A 21,554-nucleotide genomic window follows, 5' to 3' on the forward strand; every position below is an offset into this window, starting at 1 on the left:
GCGGGCGGGGGGCGCTCCGTCAGAGTCCGCAGGTTTAGCACGCTCGGAACTCCATCCCCCGCCGGCCCCCGCGGCTGGGCCGTTGCCTCTTCCTGTAGAGGGGCCGGGAGCCGTGCGAGGATTTGGGAAGGGGAACTCGTTTTCCTTCCCAGGTTTCGGAGACCGAGCGCTCGGCCTGCTGAGGTAAAACACGTTCTCTCGCTTCCGAACTCGCCACCCAGGGAGGCCGAGGGATCCGAGGGGCGGCGGCGGGAAGGGCTGAGCTTGCGGCGAAGCCGGCTGTCACCTGGGACAGTGCTTTGGTGCAGCGCGTCGGAACGGTCCATCTGGGAGCAGCGGGGAGGCCAGAGCTTGCACGCGGAGACTGCTCGGGTGGGGCGCCGCGCGCTCGCATCGGGATCGAGTCCCAGAACGTCGGGGAGTCCTGCGGGGGCCGTGGGGGTCGGTGAATGCTGGAGCCTTAGGGGATGGACACCCTGAACCCGGGAGGGATGAGGGAGCAGGGGAACTGGGGGCTTGCAGGAGTGGGAGCTCGGCTCTCTGTCCTGAGCAGGTTAGCGCTAGAGGGAGGCGAGGGAGGAGGCCCCTTCATTTCTTCACTATGAGCGCAGGTGCGGTAGGGCCGGACCTGGGCTCCCCGCTCTTCACAAGGCTGGGTTGTGAGAGGGAGGGAGTGAATGTCGTGGTGGTGGGCGGTTTGCCATCTCAGCTGTCTTACCATAGAATGGCAGCGCTGGAAGAAGCCCTTGAGAACTGCTGGGCTAGCACTTTCTACCTCACTGAGCAGATGAGGAAACTGAGGCCGTGACTTTGTCCACTGTATAACCTGTTAGTGACCAGCTTCCCTATACCTGATGGTCCTGATTCCAGCCTGCGTCTGTCCGTTGCGGGGCCGGCAGGTGGTGTAGTGGTCAAGGCGCTGGACTCCCACAGGCCCACCGCAGTTCCAGTCTGAGTCTGGACCAGTCGCTTAAAACTCCAGGCACATATGGATACCTGCCCAAAATCCGAGGAGGAGAATGGAAGAGAAAGGATTGAGGGGTAGCCATCCTTCCTGGGGGGCGATTTCTCGCTTTCTGTCTCTGTGGAGCACACACATACACTCTATAGCAAAAATCTCTGCAAACAGATTGCTAAGATTGCTTAGATCAATAGATAAACTCTAACCTGTATCCCTTCCTATTTTTCTTTTTAATGCCTTCAGACATGACAGAGATCTGACTACAGCAATACAGGCAAATGCCTAAGCGAAAGTTCTTTTAACTTTCCACTGATCAAGCAAACAAACAAAACAAAACAAAAAAACAACCCTGCCTCATAAACAATTACAAACTTCTTACTAAAATTAAAAAGATAGTAACAGATTTGTCACCTACATTTTAAGAAAATTAGTTATACACATAAAAATAATATGCTGTTATTGTGATTTTATAATACTCTAAATACAGTGAAGGGTGAACTCAGCATAGGAGGAAGGGAACACTAACTTGAATTATAAATTAAAGTAATACTTTATAGTATTTTAAAAGAGTATATGGGCTGGCCCATAGCCTAGTGGTTAAGGGAGCTGAATTCCATAGCCAACCACACCTTTATGTCTGCTGCCCACCTGAAAATCACGCTAAGCACAGTATGTGTGCATACCCCAAATCCTGATAGGATGGAAAAATGGAAGAGAAGGGATTGCGGCTTGACCGTGCCCCATTGGGCAGGATATCTGCCTTTTTGTCTCTCACTTGCAAGTGCACACACCTTCTGGCAATTTAAAATAAGATAAAAAGGGTACATGGGGATAAAGTAAAAATTAGAAAATCATTAAGGGGTTAAAATTTAGTGCCAGGCCCCTGTACTTTATAACACAGCTAAGTTTCAGTACTTTGTTAGTGGGATTGTGTGGGTTTTTTTGTTTTGTTTCTTTTGTTTTGTTTTTGTTTCTTTTTTTTTTTTTTTTTTTTTTTTGCCATAGGGTGTGCACAAGTGCTGGAACAAGGCAGAGAGAAAGGAAAAGTGGGAAATCACCCCCCTAGATGGGTATGACCATACTGCAATCCCTTATTCATTTGCCTTTCTGTGTTTGGGGCATGCACACAAACAAACCTAGCATGTTTTTCAGGCCACCAGGTCCATGATTCGGAACTGCAGAGTCAGCCATGTGGGATTCAGCTCACTAAACCACCGTACCACTTGCTGGCCCCAATGCTCTTTCTTTTTTAATAACTAACATAACTTGAAAGCATTTAGTATTCCTGATATAGGAGGAGAGGTACTTTGGGCATAGCATTTTACTAGTAATTTCTTTTTTTTAAATTTCATTAAAACTTTAATTTTAATTAATTTTAGTATTACTTAAATTTAATTTTTAATTTAAAAAGTTTATTTCCATTTTACTGCAGTTTATATTGGGAATCATTTGCCATATTACTATTTGGGAATTTGCTGGTTGGCAGAAGTTTATGAGTACCAGAATTTTTCTCTCTGCAGAAGAAATTTATTATGATGCTATGGAGTCAGGATTATTTTTTGTCTTGGTAACAGTTTTATTTTTTCTCTGTTTTCTTTTTTCTATTTTTTGGGTTTTTTTTGCATTTAATCATTCATGGCATACGAAGTGAATCCTCCCAGCATGAATACACTGCATATCAATCCAGTTAAAGCTATTACTATACATACTATAATCAACAGATAATTTTCCACTTTTGTGTCCATTAAATGTTTTGCTTTTTGTCCCCTTGATTTCTTCCCTCCTCCTATGATCAATAGTTTCTTTATTAGGCTACATTGTCCTCTAACACTCAAATTTTAAATCTTTGGAAGCATTTATTGATCGATCATGTTAGAACTTTTTATTTTTTTTAAAGAATTACTTTATTGGGAACCAGCAGTTAGTGTAATGGCTATGTCGCTGGACTCCCACGTAGTCGACCGCGGTTCGCGTCCCGGACCCGGTGGCTTAAAACTCACGCCGGGCACGTGTGCATGCGTGCCCAAGATCCTGAGAGGAGAATGGAGGAGAAGGGATTGCAGCGTGACCATTCCCCCTGGGGGGTGATTTCTCACTTTCTGTCTCTCTGTCTGTCTCTGTCTGTCTGGCGATCGCACGTGCCCTTTAGTGAAAAAACCTCTCCCCCCCCAAAAAAAAAAGAATTACTTTATTTAACTTATTTATGTATTTTAATTTGACCAGAGAGGGAGAGAGTGAGAAAGCAAGCCACCAGGTCTGGGACTTGAACTATGGTCAGCCATGTGGAAGTCCAGCACTCTTAACCATCACGCCACCTGCTGGCCCCGAAAGCATGGTCTAATCATCACATCAGATTTGGAGCATATTAGTTGCTATTGAATGACCATAAACAATAAATGAGTGATTTATATAAATCTGTTACTGGGCTTTATTTCAAAGAGTTAGTGAAAGTTTTTGTTCCTTAAAAGAAATCTTTCACAAAGATTTTCACAAATAAATATATAAATAAGTGTTTAAAAAAAGAAAAAGAATCTTTCACTGATCTTTTGCTAAAATTAATTTGGAAGCTACATCTAGTAATTGATTTGAGCCAAAAGTGAACTGATGAACTGAAAATTGGGTTATTATCATCCCACTAGGTTTTATTATTTAAGTAATTTAGGAAAATTTGGCTGCCTTTTCTGGGCTTATAAATTTTTTTTTAAGTGTTTTGAGGGTAGGAACCATGACTTTTGATTTTCTTTTCTGTTTTTCTCAGTAACTATATTATAGGATCTTACTAAAAACATATTGAATGTATAATGTTATTTAGTAATATTACTTGGTATTGTAGTTGTCTCATTTTAACATAGATAATCATTTTTTAAAATGATGTATTTATTTATTTTATTTGTTATTATTTATGTTTTAATTTACCAGAGAAAGACAGAGAGAGAGAGAGAGAGAGAGAGAGGGAGAAAGTGAGAAAGCAAGCCACCAGGTTCAGGACTTGAACTGCAGTCAGCCATATGGGAGTCCAGCACCTAAACCACCATGCCACCTGCTGGCCCTGCATAGATAATCATTTTTACAACTGTTCTTTAGAAGGTGTAGAAACACAAAGTTCTTTGTTTGGAGGTGGTGATATTTTGGTTTCATTGTTTTTGAAAATTTACCATTGTAAGATACTGATTTTTAACATTTTTCTTCAGCTTTATTTGTATCTGATAGGACTAAGTTCATGAGAGCTTTAACTACCTTAAATGTTGGGCAGGAAAGCAGAAGAGGGAATTGGAAAGGAGAAAATGCACATACTTTGGGAATAAAACATGTTACCGACATCGTAGTCTAATAACAGTCAGTGGCATGTTGACAACATTTGCTTAGCTATTCATTACTGAAGAATTTTTCACTTAAGGAAGAGGAAAAACTCTCAAGAGGCTGCATATATTTATAAAGCAAGTATTTTCATATGTTTTTTGAGAGGAAAAATAATCCTTTTAAACATTTCTTTCCCTTTACAAAGTACTAAATGGAATATACATCATCTTATTTAATCCTGAGCACAGCAAAGTGGGTATTGTTAGTCTGATTTTGTAGATGAGAAAATAGGTCTCAGGAGATTAGGACCACCAAAGACCTTCTGCCCAAACTTCAGCCTCCTCCCCCCAGATCTAGCCAGGAGCCAGGTTAGAACACCCTATTTATTCTCTCTGTCTCTCTCCATCTTTCTCTCTACATGTTTTTTAATTTTTAAACTTAGTTCTCTGCCACACTTTTGCCTTGCAAATTCTTACCTTTCTCCTTGCCCCCATAGGAAAAGCCAATCAGTAGCCATCTATATCTGAGTTCTGAGCGGCCCCATTGCACCTTACGGTTTTCATAATTTGCCTAAAAGATATTTTTTAAATTGTTTTTGTCTTGTTTTTTTCTCTTTCTGGTTTTTTTCTGTCCTTGTCTTTTTACCTTTCTCATTTTTATGCATAGTCTCCACACACTGACTTTCTAGGCAAGTATAGGTGCTCAGTAACCAAATATCTGAATATTTTTAAGGTCAGATTAATCCTCAATTTCTATTGAAGAAGCTGTGCAAAGGGAGAAAAATTATACTGTTTAGAGACTGCAGGTTATCTCCTCCTGCATTCCTCTGAATGCTCCGATTTAACTCCACAATCTAGAGAAAAACATATAATCCATCAGATGAGCAAAAACCACTACAGAGGCACAAGAAATAAGAGAAACCAAGAAAATATCTCTCTTCTAAGAGAAAAGAATAACTCTTCTTCCTCCACAAACAGTAAAAGGGATCTCATAGAAATGTCAGATAAAGAATGTAAAATATTCATAGTGACAAAGCTAATAGTGATGCAAGAGAAAAGAAACAACAAACTCTAGAAAATCTAGGAGAAAAGAGACGAGTTCCAGGAGGTGAGGAAGTTCTTGCACAATCCAAAAGAGGAGATACACATCATAAAAAAAGAATCAAATGGAATTGTTAGAGATGAAAGCTGTAATACACAAATCAAAACCTCCCTTGAAAATATCAAAAGCAGATTAGATCATGCAGGAGATCAAATCTTATATGTAGAAGATAGAACCTCTGACCTAGAAAAATTCATCAAAAAGACTGAGAAAATAACCCCTCAAAATAAAAATAACATACAAATAATGCTAGATACCATTAAATGCCCAAACATCCGCGGGACCAGCAGTTAGCGTAATGGCTATGTCTCTGGACTCTCACGTAGTCGACCGCGGTTTGAGTCCCAGACCCAGTGACTTAAACTCACTCCGGGCACATGCCCAGGATCCCAAGAGGAGAATGGAGGAGAATGGATTGCGGCATGGCCATTCCCCCTGGGGGGTGATTTCTTGCTTTCTGTCTCTCTGTCTCTCTCTGTCTGTCTGGCGAGCACATGCGCCCTATAGCAAAAACCTCTCCAAAAAAAAAAAAAAATGCCCAAACATCCAGATCATCCTTATCTCAGAAGGTGAAGAAACTAATAAAGGTATTGATAATCTATCCCATAAAATCCTTCAAGAAAACTTCCCAAATCTAGAGAGGCACTCAAATATCCAAACCCAAGAAATACAAAGGACCCCATATAGAATCAACCCAAGAAGATCTGCCCCAAGGCACAGATTGATCACGACCATAGGCAAAGACAAGATACTAAATTTGGCAAGAGAGAAAAGTCAAGTTACTTTCAAAGGATATCCTATCAGGCTAACGTTGGACCTCTCATCAGAAACAATGCAAGGAAAGAAAGAATGGGAAAATCTATTCAAAGTATTAAGTGAAAAGTAATTTCAACCAAGAATACTATACCCAGCAAGATTATCTTTCATATGGGAAACAAAAAAGACAAAAACATTCTCAGAGAAGTAAAACTTGAAAAAATTTACCAGCACCAGACCAGCTCTCTAAGAAGTGGAGAAGGGAGTGCTATACCAAGAAAACTAAAGTCAGACACACAGAAATAAGAGTACGTACATAAAAACAACCAAGAGAATGGCCACCCTAATGGTATGGACAAGTCACAGTAGCATTGCAAATTCAATAGAAGAGAGATTAATTATGTGAGACTGAGCTAGTGAAATAGAATTTTTTTGCCTTTAGAATAAAACATTACTGATTTTCTTCTTTGCTTTGATTTTCATATTTAAAGATTTTTGTCTTCTCTTGAACTGTTGATAGGTTCATCTACCTACCATTTGAACTGAATCCTAACCTTTTTCCTGGTTTTAAGTTTTAAGCAAATTTCTGTTAACATTTTTTTTATTTCGATCCATTAAAACTAAAACTTTTTCTTGGGAACCAGCAGTTAGCGTAATGGCTATGTCGCTGGACTCCCACGTAGTCGACTGCGGTTCGTGTCCTGGACCCGGTGGCTTAAAACTCACGCCGGGCACGTGTGCATGCGTGCCCACAATCCCGAGAGGAGAATGGAGGAGAAGGGGTTGCGGCGGGACCATCCCCCCTGGGGGGTGATTTCTCACTTTCTGTCTCTATGTCTCTCTCTGTCTGTCTGGCGAGCGCACGCGCCCTATAGTGAAAACCTCTCCAAAAAAAAGAAAAAAGAAAAAAAAAACTAAAACTTTTTCTTGAAATTAAAAAAATGCATTAAAAATATCTACTAATATCTATTTAATGACTACAGTAGGCTATATAGCCTCAGCTAGGTTCTACATTATAGTATATTCACTTTCCCCACTGAGGTTTACTCCTGAAATCAGACATGTTCATAGATATGTATGTAACAGCTGTGCTTGATGTTGGAAGTTTTTAAATTAATTGAGAACTTCAGTGAATCAATAAAAAGTGAAAAAAAAAAGGCATGGAAAACAACTGTAGATATCTGAGACAGTGTGGGAGGAGTGGGGGAATTGGCAGAGGGTGAGAGATAGGGAATGGGGGGGCAAATTATATAAGAAACAAGAAATAGAAAGTTCTGTGTTGATGTTAACATGTATAGTAATATTCTTTTTTATGTTTTAATTATTATATAATCTTGTTTATATTACATTGGATCACATATATCTTTACAATGTATTACATTTCTTTTTCCAGAAGGAATACCTTGCATAAAAAATATGGAATGCTTCATGAATTTGTCTGTCATCTTTGTGCAGGGGTCATGCTAATCTTCTCCTTATCGTTCCAATTTTAGTAAATGTGCTGCCGAAGCGAGCACGGTATGGTGATATCCTTGATTGAGCCAAAGTACAATGTATTCTGGGTGGAAAAATCTCATTTTTTAATTGTTAATTTATTTTACGTTCATTCACTGAACATTGTCATAGCATACAAAATGCAGTTTCCCATCCAGAATATACCGTGCAGTGACTTAGTCATACATGTTATTAACAAATAATTTTCTTTTTCTTCATATATATAGGTTAACAAAATATCTTAATTGATCTAATTACTTTGAATAGCAAGCTCAGCTGATATATAAGTATCTATGAACAAATGTTTGACTTGAGGCATGAAGCTATGAGTAGAATGAATATACTATAAAACATCACCTAGCTGAGGCTATATAGCTTACTGTGGCTATTAAATAGGTATTTTTAATACATTTTTAAACTTCAAGTAAGGCAGTTTTAGTTTTAATAAATCAAAATCAAAAGATGTTAAGAGAACTTTGCTTAAGACTTAAAGCCAAGAAACAGTTTAGGATTCTCTTCATATATTAGGTACATGGATCTGTCGACAACTCAAGAGAGACAAAACTCCTTACCTCTGGAGTACAAAGCATAGAAAAAGATCAGTATTGCTTTAGTCAAAAGTTGTAAAATTCTGTTTCACCAGCTCAGTTTCATGTACTTAGTATAACTTCTGTTGTAGTCTGAGCTTTCTGTTTCAACTCTGGAAGATTATTAATAATCAACTCTGGACTTGTCCCTACCATTAAGCTGGCCCTTTTCTTAGATGTTTTTGAACTCTTATTTCTGTGTGTCTGACTTTAGTTTTCCCAGTATAGTACTCTCTTCAGAACTTCTTGGAGAACTGGTCTGTTGTTGGTAAATTCTTTCAGGTTTTGTTTATCTGAGAATGTTTTTGTCTTTTCTCCTCATATGAAGGATATTCTTGCCAGGTATAATATTCTTGGTTGAAATTGTTTTTCACTCAACACTTTGAATAGATTTTCCCACTCTTTCCTTACTTGTGTTGTTTCTGATGAAAGGTCTGCTTAAATTAGCCTGATGGGATATCCTTTGTAGATAACTTGTCATTTCTCTCTTGCCAGCCTGACTATGCTCTTTGTCTCTGTTTGGTCAATCTGGCCATAAGGTGTCTTGAAGAAGATCTTCTTGGGTTAGTTCTATTTGGGGTCCTTTGTATTTCTTGGGTCTGGATCTTTGAATGCCTGTCTAGGTTTGTGTGGATTTTTCTAGGCCAGCAATTCTGTCTTCTACATCTGAGATTTGATCTTCTGTATGACCTAGTCTGCTTTTAATACTTTCAAGGGAAGTTTTGATTTCCTGTAATACAGCCTTCATCTCTAACAGTACCATTTGATTATTTTGTTAATGTTATGTATTTCCTCTTTCAGATCATGCAAGAACTTCTTGTCTCCTGTAACTCCTTGGCTCTATTCTCCTGCCTCTTCTGGAATTCATTGTCTCTTTTCTCTTGCATCTCTGTTAGCTTTGTCACTATGAATATTCTAAATTCTTTATCAGACATTTCTGCAAGTTCCATTGAACTGTGTGGATGAAGAGGAGTTATCCTTTTTCCTTGCAGGGGAGATAATTATCTTGGTTTCTCATATTTTTTGTTCCTTTGTGGTGATTTCTAGTCATCTGATGGGTCATATGTTTCTTTCTAATTTCTAGAAGTTCAATTTGAGCATTCCTGGGCATACAGAAGGAGGTGTTCTGCAATCTCTTTGCCATTCTGTTTTTATCCCTTTGTGCAGCAGATTCAGTGGTTATTGAGGAATATATTGACCCTACTAGTATTTGAATGTTTGGCTATGGTTCCCTTAGATCTGTTGAGACACTCAGTACATGAAGACTGAGAAGCAAAGTGATGAGGTAAAAGAAAAAGAAAACAAATAGAAGAGAGAGAAGAAGAGAAAAAAAAAGAGAAAAACAACCCAAAAATCTTTATTTTTTTAAGGCCAAAAAAAAAAAAATGAAAGCACTAGTTCTCAGCTGCAATGGAGGAGTCTTCTTCTGAAGGCCTGCCTCCAGCCTCTCCTAAATGGGAGGGGGAGAAAGAGGATTGTTAGCAAGATAAAGGAGGACCTGAAAGCTAAGAGAATACTTTACCTTAAAAAAAATTTTTTTAGAAAGAAAAATTACCAAGAAATGAGAAGAGAGAGGCAGAGAGAGAGAGAGAAGGATTCAGGGGTTGCCCTACCACTCGAGGCTGGAGGCTGAATTATCAGTAAACCATCTTCATTTCTCTCATTCCCTGAAAGCACTAGTTCTCAGGTGCAATGGAGGAGTCTTCTTGGAAATTTTCATTTTGTGTATTGTATTGATGTATAAAAAGAAAAAAATAAATAGGTCTCATTGAGGGTAAATGATTAGTCCTAAATCACACAGGTAGTGAGTAGCAGACACAGGACTTCTGATTCAAAAACCTTATTTTCTTTCTACTCTCCTGTAAAAGTTAGATTTTGAAAATTAAGAAAATGGATGTAGTTGTCCATTAAACAAATAAATTGACAGTAAAACTGTACTTGTTAAGTAGTCTAGGCAATAGTACCAAGAAATAAGAAGATAAAAGATAAAGTGCAAACAACAAGTAAGAGGAAAGATAGCTCAGTGTACTGGTAAAGAGTTCAAATTCTGGACTTTGACTGCCTTGGTTTGAATTTCTACTCTGCCACTTACTATGATCAGTTACTTCTGTGTGCCTTATATTGTTATCTGTCAAATTTGTAGGGTAAGGAGTAAACACACAACTCGTGCCTTTACATTTTAAAACCCATTTATTTCAAATTATGGAGTTCTCTGCATTTTTAAGAAATTTGGAGGGGACCAGCAGTTGACATAATGGCTATGTCTCTGGACTCTCATGTAGTTGACGGCGGTTCGAATCCTGGACCTGGTGGCTTAAACTCAAGCTGGGCGCATGTGTGTGCGTGCCCAAGATTCTGAGAGGAGAATGGAGAAGAAAGGATTGTGGAGTGGCCATCTCCCCTGGGGGGTGATTTCTTGTTTTCTGTCTCTCTGTCTCTGTCTTTCTGGCGAGCACACGTGCCGTATAGCAAAAACCTTTCTAAAACAAACAAACAAACAAAAAAAAAGAAACTGCCAGGTGCTTGCCAGAGAAAGATAAAAAGAAAGACCAAGAGAGAAAGAGAAAGTGCCCCTGCAGTAGGGCATGGCCATGCCTTAATCCCTTTTCACCCATTTCCCCATCCTGCCAGAATTTTGGGATACACTTGTACACATACCCTGTGTGTTTTTCAAACTACCAGGCCAGGATCTCAACTGTGGTCAGCAGTATGGGATCTGGCTCCTTTACACTAGGCCATAGAACCAACCCTCTGCATTTTTTATCATGAAAATAAGTGCATAAAGCATGTGCTTATTGAATAATTACAAAGTAGGTGGTTATGCAACCAGAATCAAGTTAAGAAATAGACTATTGCTACCACTAATGTGGTCCTCTCCTATATTTCACCATTACAACCTCCTATTTTTCTCCTTAGAGTAGCTTCTCGATCTCAGAACTAGTGACATTTTGGGCCGGATGATTCTTTGTGGTAGAAGGCTTGTCTTATGCACTATAAGATGTGTATTAGTATCCTTGATCTCTGCCCATTGTGTGGTAGCAGTTGAAACAACCAATTAGGTGAGACCAAATTCCTTATTAGACCTTCCTACAAACCTTTACATGTGTAGAGCATAGGATGCAGGTGGACAAGGGTAAAAGCAGGGAACTCCATTACATTTTAAGATATCCTATTTTCTAGTATGTTAGTAATTACTTTAAAAATTACAGTATGTACCAAATCAGTGTATCTGGACATTGATCCATTGATCTGGACAGCACAAAGATCTTAGAACATTTTAATTTCAAGACACTTACCTGCCTTCCCACCCCCCTTTTATCTAGAATTTTAATCTTTTTTTGGTAAACCTGTAATACACTATTTATTAATTCTCTTGGAGTCATTAAACTTATTGAATCTACAGATATCAAATATACTAAGTTATTTTATGAAAATTGTTACTTTTTTATTTGAACATAGGAAGCACAGTTGTTTTGTAATCTTATTCTGATTATTTCTGTAGTTAATGTCTTTGGATATTTATATCTTTTTTATTCTGGTTCTTACTTGCAGTACTTAATTTTGTTACATGCTGGGTTCTTTTTAGCTATATGCTGTTTGTTATCCCTAAAAGATTGATAGCAGGACTTTCTTGGGGCCTAGGAGGAAGGTATATGTATTAATTACTGTGTTGGAGCCAACAGATGGCATAGTGGTTAAAGGCATTGGACTTCCACATGGCCATTCGCAGTTCAAGTCCTGAACATGGTAGCTTGCTTTCTCACTTTCCCTCTCTCTCTGTCTAATCAAACTGGAAAATAATAATAATAATAATAATAGTGATAAATAATATAATAATAATTTTTTAATTAAAAAACCTTATTGTGTTATTAAACAGAAATACCTGAGACTTGGTGTTTATAAAGAACAGAAGTTTAACTGGCTCGTGAGTCTGATGGCAAGAATGTCTAAGAGCATTAACCATCTCCTAATGCTAAGATACGGTATGGCCAAGAGAAGCAGGCTGGTCAGCAGCCACATGTGGAGAGAGGAAGGGAGAAAGAGGAAATAGTCTTTCCCACTTTCTCTGTTCCACCTGTGCTCCTAGCCAATTGGATGGTACCCACTCACATCAAAAGTGAGTCCTCTCTCAGTCCACTAACTCACATAAAAGGCAGGTCTTCTCACTTCCTAATGTCATTATACTAGAGATTAGATTCCAAAACATGAACCTTTGGGGGGGGGGGTAAAACCTTTTCCAAATAAAGGAAGTGTCCTTATCCAAACTATAGCAGTGTAGCCACACAGCAATGATTTATATTTGCTTTTGTAAATTACCTAGAAGTGCTACCAAGCAGGTTAACCTTAAATTATATTCACAGCTCTAAGTGTTCTGTGACCACCTGTAAATCCCTGTGAGGTACAGTTTATAGAAACAAATGATTGATTTATGGTAATTAATTACTATAATAATTCTCCTTCCATAGAAACACACATGTAGAGGCTTGTGGTCAGTATTAAGAAAACTTTTTTCTCTTTTTCAAGGAATAAGGCACTTTACTTCTTGTTCACCTTCTCAGATGGTAAAGAAGTTTCTAGTTCCAGCAGTATTGTGATGAGGAAGTGGGCAAAGGAGATGATTCCTATTATAATTATTCTTAATTTTGGATGAACCCTGGGCTTTGTTTTGTATTTTCCTCATATTGGTCAACACTGAAAAAATCTCAACCCCAGTTCCCCTGGTACAGCAAATGCTTTCAAGACAGCAGCAATTTCGAGTCATTTATCTTTTTAGGTTCCTTAGCTTTACCAGGTTTTCCTATTTTTGAATCTTTTCAAATTATTTTTTAGAGAGTTCTTTTTGTGTTTTTCGTTTGTTTGTTTTGTTTTGATTTTTTTTTTTTTTTTGCTATAGGGCACTTGCACTCACCAGAGAGACAGAGAAAGAGAGACAGAAAGCAAGAAATCATTCCCTAGGGTGGATGGCCACGCCACAGTCCCTTCTCCTCCATTCTCCTCTTGGGATTTTGGGCATGCACACACACATGCCCAGCATGAATTTCAAGCCTCCAGGTCTGGTACTTGAACCATGGTTGACCATGTGAGAATCTAGCAATGTAACCACTACACCATCTGCTGGTCCCTCATGATTTTTTTTGTAAGTATTTTACCCATTTTACCCAGTATGTTTAGTTGGTTTCTGCAAGAAAATGTTCAAAAGATAGCCTAATCTGTTTTATTATTGGAGATTGATTGCTCTACTTCTTTCTTTTATTTACTTAAAAAATAAAGAGAAACTTAATTTCAAACTACCTAGTTTTTGATAAGTATTTCAGGCATTGGAGGCTAGACAATGGTGTAGTGGTAACACAATTATCTGTGAGGCTGACCCACATGGAGAGGTTCTGGGTTCACATCCAGAGCCCTCCTTGAACACACCAGGTGTGTGTATGTTCATGACATGGGGTCTGGGAGGGACTGGGGTGGATTGTGGTATGGGGGCCTTAATAGGAGGGCCTGTCTCTCCTTTTCTCTCCCACTTATGGGAAGGAGGAATCAGTGGGCTTTGAGTGAAAAAAAAGTCAAGCATATCATCAAAGCCCAGATATGGAAGTATCCACTGAGAAATGTCGCAGTTTAGCAGGCTGAAGTCATATGGGACGCTTGGATTTAGTTCTAGCTCACTCTAAAAGCTGAGTGCACCCATAGTCCTAACTCCTTATGAGACTTAGGCAGGAGGATTATAGCAAGACCCTGCCCCCCCCCAAAAAAAAAAAACTTTAGCAAATTCCCTTATTTTTCAATTTTTTTGTGTGCATACAAATGTATTACTTATGAATAGTAAAATATTTTTTAAATTAAATGTTTCATCTTTTCTTATTTACATAGGGCTAACTTCAGTGCTTAGAGTCTGAGAAAAATGACAAATATGGATAATGATTCTAGGCATCTTATTGCTGAAGTAGACGATGAAGTAAATCCTGGACCTCTGAATATTCAGTTTGATTCATCAGATCTAAGATCCAAACGGTATGTGTTTAAATATAATTGGAGTTTTTAATTACTGAAATAGGACTAATTGTAACCAAATGTGTGTAGGTTTGATTATAACATTTCAAGGCATTGGAGGCTAGACAATGGTGTAGTGGTAACACAATTATCTGTGAGGCTGACCCACATGGAGAGGTTCTGGGTTCACATCCAGATTTGTATGTATGCATGGGAGAAGAGAAATATGAATACTGTTTCATTTACGTTTGCCTTTTTTTGTGTAACTAAACATCTCAGGAGGAGTTGGGATAAGTTTTACAAAGTGAGATGCATTCATATTCACTTAACAAATAAGTGTCGATTACCTGCTTTGTTTAAGGTAATATGCTGGGTACTAGAGACAGAACAATAAAAGTAGTAGTAGAAGCAGTGTAAGATAACTTCATTGAGCTTAAGTGCCACCAGACAATTTAAGATTATTTGAATTTAAATATTATTTCATCATATCCCTGGAAAACCTAAAAGAATCCACTGAAAAACTATAAATAATAGGAGAATTCAGTAAAGTATTTGCTTTCAAAATGAGTAAAAATAGCCTTCCCATGAGAAAATGTAACAAAAGGATAACATACATAAAAGTAGTTTTAACAAGAATGCACAGTCTATGTGAGAGAAACTCATAAAATACTTCTGATAGGCATAAACTAAGATTTAGAGTATTTCATCAAATCTGAGATACTACTGGTTATAAATTGCATTGTTTTATAAAAAATGTAGCACTGGGTCCAGCACATGACGTAATGGTTACATCACTGGACTCGCATGTTGTCAACCGTGGCACAAGTCCCAGTCCCAGTGGCTTAAAACTCATGCCAGATGTGTGTACGTGCATTCCCAAAATCCTGAGAAGAGAATGGAGGAAAAAATCACCCCTTGGGAATGATTTTTCACTTTCTGTCTCTCTGTCTCTCTGGTGAGGACACACACCTTATAGCAAAAAAACCTCTTTCAAGAAAAAAAAAAAGCAGCACTACAACTGCTGCCAATACCTCTGATGCAATACTCTCTTAGGACTTAAAGTTTTTGTTTTGTGTTTACTGAGAGAACTCTTGGATTTTTTTTGTTATTTTATATATCTCCTGTGCAATTTTAAAAATGAAAATATAAACAAAGTATATCACTGTATCATTAGTATGTTACTGATACAGGGCCACCCCAGTGGTGTGGTGGTTAAGGCAGCTAGATCCCACAAGACCAACTGTCCAGTTGGAATCCTGGACCTAGCAGCCTGGAAAGCATGTAGGGTGCATGTACGTGCATGGCCCAAATCCCTGCAGGGTGGAGAAATGGAGAAGTGATTGCCACATGACCACACCCCATTGGATCCCTCTCTGTCTCTGTCTTTCTGGCAAGTGCATATATCCTCTGACAAATTTAAAACTATATAGTACTAACATATAGAATATGATTCTTCTGTATCATTGGGGTTTTTTTTGAGAGGTTTTTCGCTATAGGACATGTGTGCTCGCCAGAAAGACAGAGACAGAGAGATAGAAAGTGAGAAGTCACCCCCCCAGGGGGGGATGGCCATGCCACAATCCTTTCTCCTCCATTCTCCTCTCGGGATCCTGGGCATGCATGCACACGTGCCTGGCGTGAGTTTAAGCCACCGGGTCCGGGACTTGAACCGCAGTCGACTACATGGGAGTCCAGCGACATAGCCATTACGTTAACTGCTGGTCCCTGTATCATTTTTTTGACCTGGATGCATCAAAATACTTTTTTCCCCTTGCAGAATTGGCCCTTTTGCCAATAAGAATATCAATGCAGAAATTAAATGTTGATGCTTGCACTTTTCTGATCTTCCCAGAAGGTGTCACATAAGATTTTCTAACAACGACATGACTCATATGTCCTCCTCAGGAATTAATATCATATTGCCACCTAGCTGACAATGATTAAAAGGTGTTGTAGGTTATGAGATGTATCTTTATTTTAAAGTATTTAACTGTGTATATTAAAATCAGTAAAATATCATGTAATAAAATAGCTTAGATTCTAAAGGTGGCATGCATTTTAATTTTAACTCATAAATTGGCAGCAGCCAATTCTAGAGTTTATATGGACTAGCAATTTCATGTCTAAGCATTCATTTTCAATGTCAAATGTTATATGTACAAGGTTATTTAGTGTAGTGTTTTTATAATGAAGTATTTTTATAATAACAAAGATTGAAATTAACCACAATTTCACTTCTGACCGGACTGGATAAATATATTCTGATACACATTGATACAATAGAATATTTTTCATTTATCAAAAGAAGGAGGAGGGGAGGCTGGACCTGTAGCTTAGTGGTTAGTGGTTAAAGAAGCAGGATACACATGCCAACCTTGGTTTGAATCCTGGTCTGGTAGCATATTTTTTAAGCCACTAGGACCAAGATTCAAACCATGTTTGGTCATGTGGGATCCAGCTTCCTTAACCACTGTGCTTTGGGACCAGCCCCAGGGTTTTCTTAAAACCTCTAAATTCTATGATAAATAATTGACCACTGTGACAATAGAACATCGGTCATTAGTACATTCCATTACAATAAGTTGTCAGGAGTTCATACAGTTCTTTGAAAATTTGTTCAACTGGGTTTATTAAATGCAAATATACTTTTTATAATGAACTTGTCAAAATGAGAGGGAATCAACTATTTATAATCATGGCATAACTACCTTGGTAAGCATGTTTTAAGGAAAGCCAATATTTATAGGGACTTAGCAGTACTGAATGCTATTTTTCTTACGAAATGATTTTTGTTTAAGAACATCAACTATTTGGTGAGAAAGAATGTGAGTACCTTAAAATGTTGTTTCTGCTAAAATATGGATCACTTCACTTTATATGCACAAATAAAACTCAGACACACTGAGGGGAAAATATTTACCATTAGAAGAGCCAGTTTAGACAACTAATTCCAAAGCTTCAGTCATTTTAGAATCACGTTATTACTTTGGTGATATTCCAGTGCTACCTATGTAATGTAATGTAATACTTTTAAAAGGTCTGTTTTTTTGTTTTTTAAATAAGGTGTTAATTTATCCTCATCACGTATTTGTGAAATAATGGTTTTACAGTGTTATACTTTTTTGTAAAATGCATTGCTGTAAATATACCAACTAGTTAAAATAGCATTCATCCTTGTGCTACCTAAAACCATCCTACATATCACCACCCTTTGACAAACTGTCCTTGACTGTCAGACTAAAGAAAATATTTGAAATTTTTTATTCCTTATCCTGTTTAATTTGTGGTTTCCTATCTCTTCCACTAGGTGGCAGTCAAAATTATATATTAGTTCAAATGTAAGCATTTTCATAACTGCTTCAAACTGCAAGATAATATGGTGTATGCTGGCTCTTTTTATCATTTTGAAAGAACTGGGGTATTACTAAATGTTGGTGGAGGAAGGAGCTTGCCATTTTAGGGGAAGGATACATGTTATAATCATTTGAATGATTAGGGGAACTTTTTCAATCTCAAAGGTCCACTTTTGCTCTGCATACCTCCCCTTCCCCATCAACTTTTCACTTGGTCTGGGGTGAAGTGAGAAATGTGGGTGGAAAGAGAGAAAGGTGTAGAAGTTTCCTATATTGTATTTGATATATTCCATTGGCAATGAGTAGTCTAAGAGATTGTTTTCCTGCTTTTCCTAGACTTTCTGGAAACCAAAAATAGAACTGGTATTCAGGACCCCTTCATATTCTGCTGCTGCTCTGGGACTGTGCCTTGAGGGAGTCGATCATCTCAACCAGCCTATGCCCAAATTGTGAAGTGGTTCATTTGTTTTTGAACCTTCCTTCTTTTTCAGCCTTCCTCTATCTCTGGTTCCTCTTTTTCTTTTTTTTCCAGGGCCTAGAACTTTTGTGTCTTTCTTCTCTTGCTCTGTTATCCAGGGCAGGAATTCACTCAGGCTTAACCCCCTAGGCAGTGATTTGTAAATCATACTTTCTTTTCCTGTCTCTTACTCACCAGTACTTAAATCTGTCCTGTTCTTGTAGGGTTCTGTTGTCAGCTTGGTATTATTGTAGAAAATAATCTCAGGCCACCAGGTGGCATGGTGTTTAAGGCACTTTACTCCCAGGTAGTCGACCTTGGTTGGGTCCTAGACCCAGCAGTTTGAAACTCATGCTGGGCGTGTATGTGTGTGTGTGTGTGTGTGTGTGTGTGTGTATGTATGTATGCCCAAAATTCTGAGGGGATAGTGGAGAAGGAATTGTTCTGTGACCATTCCCCCCCAGGGGGGTAATTTCTTGCTTTCTGTCTCTCTGCCTCTGTCTCTCTCGTCTCCCTAGCAAGTGCATGCCCTCTATGGCAGGAAAAAATAAATAAATAAAAGTCACTCTCAAAAGAGAAAAAAGAAAATCTCATATGTCCAAGACTTATCTATTATCTTTCCATGGCTACGTGCATTTAAACATGGAGAATTCTGGAAATATAAAACACTAACCTAAAGGTTCAAGATCTCTCTAATTGATAAAATTTCAAGTGCTCTGATAAGCAAACTGGGCAGAGGTGCATGTCTATAAAAGGCAGCCTTCCTAGTGCCTGTCAAACATGCTAGGACACCTTCTATTTAAAAATATCTACTAGTCTGTATATCTATAAACCTGCATCTCTGTTTCACTTGTCACTAATGCTGTCACTGTAGAGTAGCATGAATTGACTCTTTTTGGTACTTGTGGTCCTAGGAGAGAGGGGAAGACAGGAGGTTTACTAAGGCAAAAGGGGATTTATCTATTAATAGGTAAGGATAGATCCTGGCCAAAGGACAGAGGTTAGAAGTGAATACTGAGGTCTGGTGGTTTCATATTTGGAGGTTATCCAGATGTACAATAAAAGAAAATTTTTCCCACAAGGGCTGGTTTCCAGCTCTGTATATACTGTAGTTTGAGGAACTTGTTGTCAGTGTTAAGTAAATGAACTAGTACTTTGCCCATTTATCAGTGGTGTGGTAATGAGGACCAGCCTGCTGAGTGATACTGCTTCTGCACTCTTCCTGCTTCTCCCTTCCTTTTGCCTAGCTCCTTTCCCCTTCTCCCCCTGGGCCCACTTCCTTTTTTTTTGAGAATTTTTTTGCTATAGGGTGCCTGCGTTCACCAGAAAGACAGAGACAGAGAGACAGAAAGCGAGAAGTCACCCCCCAGGGGGGATGGCCACGCCATAATCCCTTCTCCTCCATTCTCCTCTCGGGATCTTGGGCACACATGCACATGCGCCCGGCGTGAGGTTAAGCCACCGGATCTGGGATGCGAACTGTGGCCAACTACGTGGGAATCCAGCAACATAGCCATTACGCTAACTGCTGATCCCCCCTACATACCCCCCTACTTCTCTCACTTCTCTGCTCTCCTACTTTTCACTGTCATTTTTCCACCAAGGGAACTTTCTTTTTTGCTACATCCTTACAGAGGGCAAACCTAGCCCTGGAGTTAAGAAATGTCTTAAATCTGAATATTGACTTTTTTAGACTGGGATCTTATTTCTAGTTCCATCAAAATCCTTTTATTCTCTTGAATTCTTACATACACTTTCCTTCTTTCTAGATATCTTTGGTTAACTTCCCTCTCGTATTCATATCTGCTTTCCTAAGTTGTTTCTTTTTCTTTCCCAGATCTATCTGATTTTATTGTTAACTTGCCTGGAATCTAGATAGCCTTTTTTGCCTTCTTTCCTCTCTTCCTCATTAAACCTATTTGGAGGAGCCTGAAGAAAGAGTAATCCTGATTAGGTTTGACTAGTGCTCTTTTGTTTGCTCCTTTAAGAGGCTTTTGCCTTAGGGCTCCTGTGCTTGCCAGAGAGAGCAACAAAGACAGTAAGAAGGAAAGCAAGAAACCACCCCACTAGGCGGAATGGCCATCCTGCAATCCCTTCTCCATTCTTCTCCTAGGATCTTGGACACACACACACACACACACACACACACACACACACACACAAAACACCTGGTGTGAGTTTGAAGCCACCAGGTCCAGGACTCAAATCAAGGTCGGCTATGTGGGAGTCCAGTGATGTAACTGCTATACCATCTGCTGGCCTGACATGTTCTTTAGGGCAAAGTCAAAGCTGTTTTGTTGGGAGGAAATGGTATCAAGGGCTGAGATGGCATCTTATTTATTCACTGTTATTTCCAAATATGTATTTAGTCAAGAGAGTTTTAACGTTAGCTGTACTATAGAAACCATAAGAGCAATTGCAAATGTATAATTAGGAATTTGAGGTGTCTTTGAACAAGTTGACTTGAAAAAAAGTATTGTTAAATTAACAGAAGCATATGAAATGCAACAGTGTTGTTAGAGTCTAGTGGCTGATTGTAGCTCAATGGTAAGGGATTGATGTTGTAAAAATAACATCCTGAAATGATGTATTTTTAACTTATCTGTTATTTTTAAAGTTTTATCCAAAATTATTCCTGAAAGTCTATCACATGACTTTTCCATGGCCTCTTTTCTTAATACAGTACTGTATTTCTTCTTTTGATCTATTCTCTATTTCTGTTTTGTTTTGTTTTGTTTTTTGGAGAGGTTTTTGCTATAGGGCGCATGTGCTCGCCAGAGAGAGAGAGACAGAGAGACAGAAAGCGAGAAATCATCCCCCGGGGGGATGGCCATGCTGCAATCCCTTCTCCTCCGTTCTCCTCTCGGGATCTTGGGCATGCACGCACACGCGCCCGGCGTGAGTTTTAAGCCACCGGGTCCGGGACGCGAACCGCAGTTGACTATGTGGGAGTTCAGCAACATAGCTATTACGCTAACTGCTGGCCCCTATTCTCTATTTCTTTATTATAAGATATGGCTGCCAGGGAACCAGCAGTTAGCGTAATAGCTATGTCGCTGGACTCCCACGTAGTTGACCGCGGTTCGCGTCCCGGACCCGGTGGCTTAAAGCTCACGCCGGGCGCGTGTGCGTGCATGCCCAAGATCTCGAGAGGAGAACGGAAGAGAAGGGATTGCGGTGTGACCATCCCCCCTGGGGGGTGATTTCTTGCTTTCTATCTCTCTGTCTCTCTCTGTCTTTCTCTCTCTGTCTGCCTCTCTCTGGTGAATACATGTGCACTATAGCAAACAAAATAATAAATAAATAAATAATTTTTAAAACGATGACTGCCAAGGTCTTTTTTTTAGTGCTTTTGTTTTTTGTTTGTTTTTGGACTGAAGTGTGTGCACGCATTAGAGAGAGAGAGAAAGTGAGAAATCCCCCTGGGGGATAGTCATGCTTCAGTCCCTTCTCCATTCTTCTCGGGTTTTGGACATGCACACACATAGGCCTGGCATGTTTTTCAAGCCACTGGGTCTAGGACTTGAACTACACAGTCAGCTATGTGGGAGCCAGCC

At 39.1% G+C, this 21,554-nt stretch overlaps 1 protein-coding gene and 1 non-coding gene across 11 annotated transcripts in view; one reads left to right on the top strand and one right to left on the bottom strand.

The window, feature by feature from the left end:
• The window catches only part of SLC38A9 (solute carrier family 38 member 9), an 88,578-nt gene that overhangs the window by 3,858 nt on the left and 63,166 nt on the right, over nucleotides 1-21,554 (top strand). For 2 of the 10 annotated variants that reach the window (XM_006148989.3, XM_006148995.3), the window contains exons 1-2: nucleotides 75-183; nucleotides 14,068-14,208. In XM_006148989.3, the coding sequence (XP_006149051.1) occupies nucleotides 14,099-14,208 (110 nt within the window). In that variant the 5' untranslated portion in view covers nucleotides 75-183; nucleotides 14,068-14,098. Of the gene's footprint in view, nucleotides 1-72; nucleotides 184-12,143; nucleotides 12,183-14,067; nucleotides 14,209-16,772; nucleotides 16,900-16,943; nucleotides 17,013-21,554 lie in introns of those variants that run through there. The other 8 variants (XM_006148991.2, XM_006148994.2, XR_003549473.1 and 5 more) reach the window with 7 other exon arrangements.
• Nucleotides 7,529-7,635, bottom strand: LOC114007910 (U6 spliceosomal RNA). The gene has a single exon (XR_003549483.1). It is a non-coding gene; the product is annotated as a U6 spliceosomal RNA (small nuclear RNA).

The sequence above is a fragment of the Tupaia chinensis genome, unplaced genomic scaffold, assembly GCF_000334495.1.
Source record: "Tupaia chinensis unplaced genomic scaffold, TupChi_1.0 Scaffold000251_1, whole genome shotgun sequence".
NCBI lineage: Eukaryota > Metazoa > Chordata > Mammalia > Scandentia > Tupaiidae > Tupaia > Tupaia belangeri.